At 36.3% G+C, this 2,735-nt stretch overlaps 1 protein-coding gene across 1 annotated transcript in view; it reads right to left on the reverse strand.

Moving 5' to 3' along the window:
* LOC107755002 (organic cation transporter protein-like) overlaps nucleotides 1-2,735 on the reverse strand; it is a 9,512-nt gene that overhangs the window by 1,168 nt on the left and 5,609 nt on the right. Inside the window, exon 6 of the mRNA XM_016571646.1 lies at nucleotides 1,583-1,689. Within this exon, the coding sequence (XP_016427132.1) occupies nucleotides 1,583-1,689 (107 nt within the window). The remainder of the gene's footprint in view (nucleotides 1-1,582; nucleotides 1,690-2,735) is intronic.

The raw sequence follows: 2,735 nt of genomic DNA on the forward strand, positions 1-2,735 counted from the left end.
TGAATATCAGTCAATAAACCAAAGAGAGACACTTTCATGATATTCATTCAAGTGACACAAAAGCAGAAAGTGTAAGCTCATCTGTTACTTCAAGCTTTTAAGTCAGCAATGTGCAGATGCACAAATGTTTGTTGTGAAGCAATATTGCAGTTGCTTGAAAGCAAACCACTTTAACACAGTGAAAGGGCCAATTAAGAGCTCAACTCAAGCAAACACTGATCTCCATGATGGTGGCATCATTTTAACCAATAAAACATCAACATCTGATCCGCTGTAATTCTCAATAACAGCAGGTGTTCATCACTAATGCACAATCATCATTTAATTAGTCACTTAATTATCTCATTAACTTTAAATCTTTGAGAGCTTGGGATATGACTCAAGACTTGCTTGTGACTTGAAAGGAATGACTTGGTTCCTTGCATGCTGGGTAACATAGTAAAAACTCCCATCATGCACTGCAGTATGAATAATTATTGTCACCACTGTTGAGGATCTTATGATAAGTGTTCAAGTTTAAAAGCCTGAGCAAAATAGTACTGTGTTTTTACAATATTTAACCATTACGGTGACATTTGTTTAATAAGACTTCATTGCAGTTATGAAATAGCTGAATATCAGTCAATAAACCAAAGAGAGACACTTTCATGATGTTCATTCAAGTGACACAAAAGCAGAAAGTGTAAGCTCATCTGTTACCTCAAGCTTTTAAGTCAGCAATGTGCAGATGCACAAATGTTTGATGTGAAGCAATATTGCAATTGCTTGAAAGCAAACCACTTTAAAACAGTGAAAGGGCCAATTAAGAGCCCAACTTAAGCAAACACTGATCTCCATGATGGTGGCATCATTTTAACCAATAAAACATCAACATCTGATCCGCTGTAATTAACAGCAGGTGTTCATCACTAATGCACAATCATCATTTAATTAGTCACTCAATTATCTCATTAACTTTAAATCTTTGAGAGCTTGGGATATGACTTGAGACTTGCTTGTGACTTGAAAGGAATGACTTGGTTCCTCCTCTGGTGAAATCAGCAGCTGAGTTCATGGGTGGAATAAACATATGGCAGGACTTTTACTTTCTGACCCCTGGATTGTCCACCTCTGGAAATGACTATAGTGCAAAAATGATTATAGAGTTTTGATATGATGGTTGCTCTGGAGTACTTTGTAATTTACTTATTTAGAGGTAGTCATGTAACTAGACCTTTTACTTCTGAAGGGAAGAAAAGAAAGTGTTCTTCAGACTGAAAGTTTCAGAGTCATCCATCCCTTCATAAAGTTCATAAATCACAAATTCATAACATAATTTGCAGGTCCAGTGAAGATGTTATTGATAGCTCTCTTACCGACGGCCATTTCGCTAAATTACTGAAAACACTTCACACACACACATCACTCCTTTTCTCATTAATTTAACTGCAAATTCATCGATATGTTCTTCTTTTTTTCATTTTTAGACTGAGAATTCTAAACCTGAAGTTTGAATATAGGAACAATGGTTCATAAATGTCCAACTTTTAAATCATTCATTTGAATTAAAGTTCGGTTTTTGCAGTTAATTGTGTTTTTTTACCACAAGTAGAAGAGAATGAGGGACTGTTTCCTCATTCTGGGCGTTCGGACCAAATCGATGACAGTGTACTTCCTCAGGTCTTGCACTTTCTCTGAGTTTTTAGGGCTCTGTGAAACAAAAATACAATAATTTTAAGTATTCTCAGACTAGATACCTCTGTAGTACAAGTTGGAAACTGAGACTAATTTGAATATTCCTTTCTGAAAAGAGCTGTTACATCACAGATAAAATGCAAATACAACTGCATAGCCCTACTGGAAAATTTAGTTGTTTTACAACATGTAAAACTTGCAACATGTTTCTAGTTGATCCAAGAGGACTATAAACTGGTCCAAGATGCATGGTTTGGGTGTTGTCAAGCTAAACTACTAGCTGGTGATCAAACGTGTCAATTTTAAACCACCTAATTGACCAGCTGGCAAAACTTAATTTGTAAGTTCATCCAGACCAAAAATGAAAATTCTCCAAATATTTAGTCACTCACGTTGTTCCAAACCTGTATAACTTTTCCTATGGGACACAGAACAAGTACTCCGTGTGCTCATTCATCTTCCATTCATTTATAATGAATGTGGACTTCCACAAAACACAAAAAGGACACAAAAGCAATATTATAGTTTCATAAATGTAGTCCTAGTTCACTGTATTCCAACTCATCATTCTATATCTGCGTCCTCATTCATTTTCAAAGTCGAAAACAGTGAATCTAATATCCATACAGACAAAAGTTCACTTCAAGAATAAACAAAGTGGCCTCAAAGGTTAAAGGGGTCATATGATGTTGATAAAAGAACATTATTTTGTGTATTTGGTGTAATGAAATGGGTTTATATGGTTTAAGGTTCAAAAACACATTTTCCACATACTGTATATTATCGTTTCTCCTCTATGCCCCACCTTTCTGAAACGCGTCGATTTTTACAAAGCTCATAGGTCTGAAAAGCGAGGTGTGCTCTGATTGGCCAGCTATCCAGTGCGTTGTGATTGGCTGAATACCTCAAGCGTGTGACGGAAATGTTACACCCCTCACCATATTGTGATGATGCCCTGTCCAGCCGGAGCGATGATTCAAAAACATGAAAACCCATTATAAACGAGGCATCCGTTGCATCCAGTAGGGACATAATTACGGATTATAATGACTTACACTGTC

The sequence above is a fragment of the Sinocyclocheilus rhinocerous genome, unplaced genomic scaffold (assembly GCF_001515625.1).
Source record: "Sinocyclocheilus rhinocerous isolate Xijiao unplaced genomic scaffold, SAMN03320098_v1.1 scaffold3064, whole genome shotgun sequence".
Taxonomy (NCBI): Eukaryota; Metazoa; Chordata; class Actinopteri; order Cypriniformes; family Cyprinidae; genus Sinocyclocheilus; species Sinocyclocheilus rhinocerous.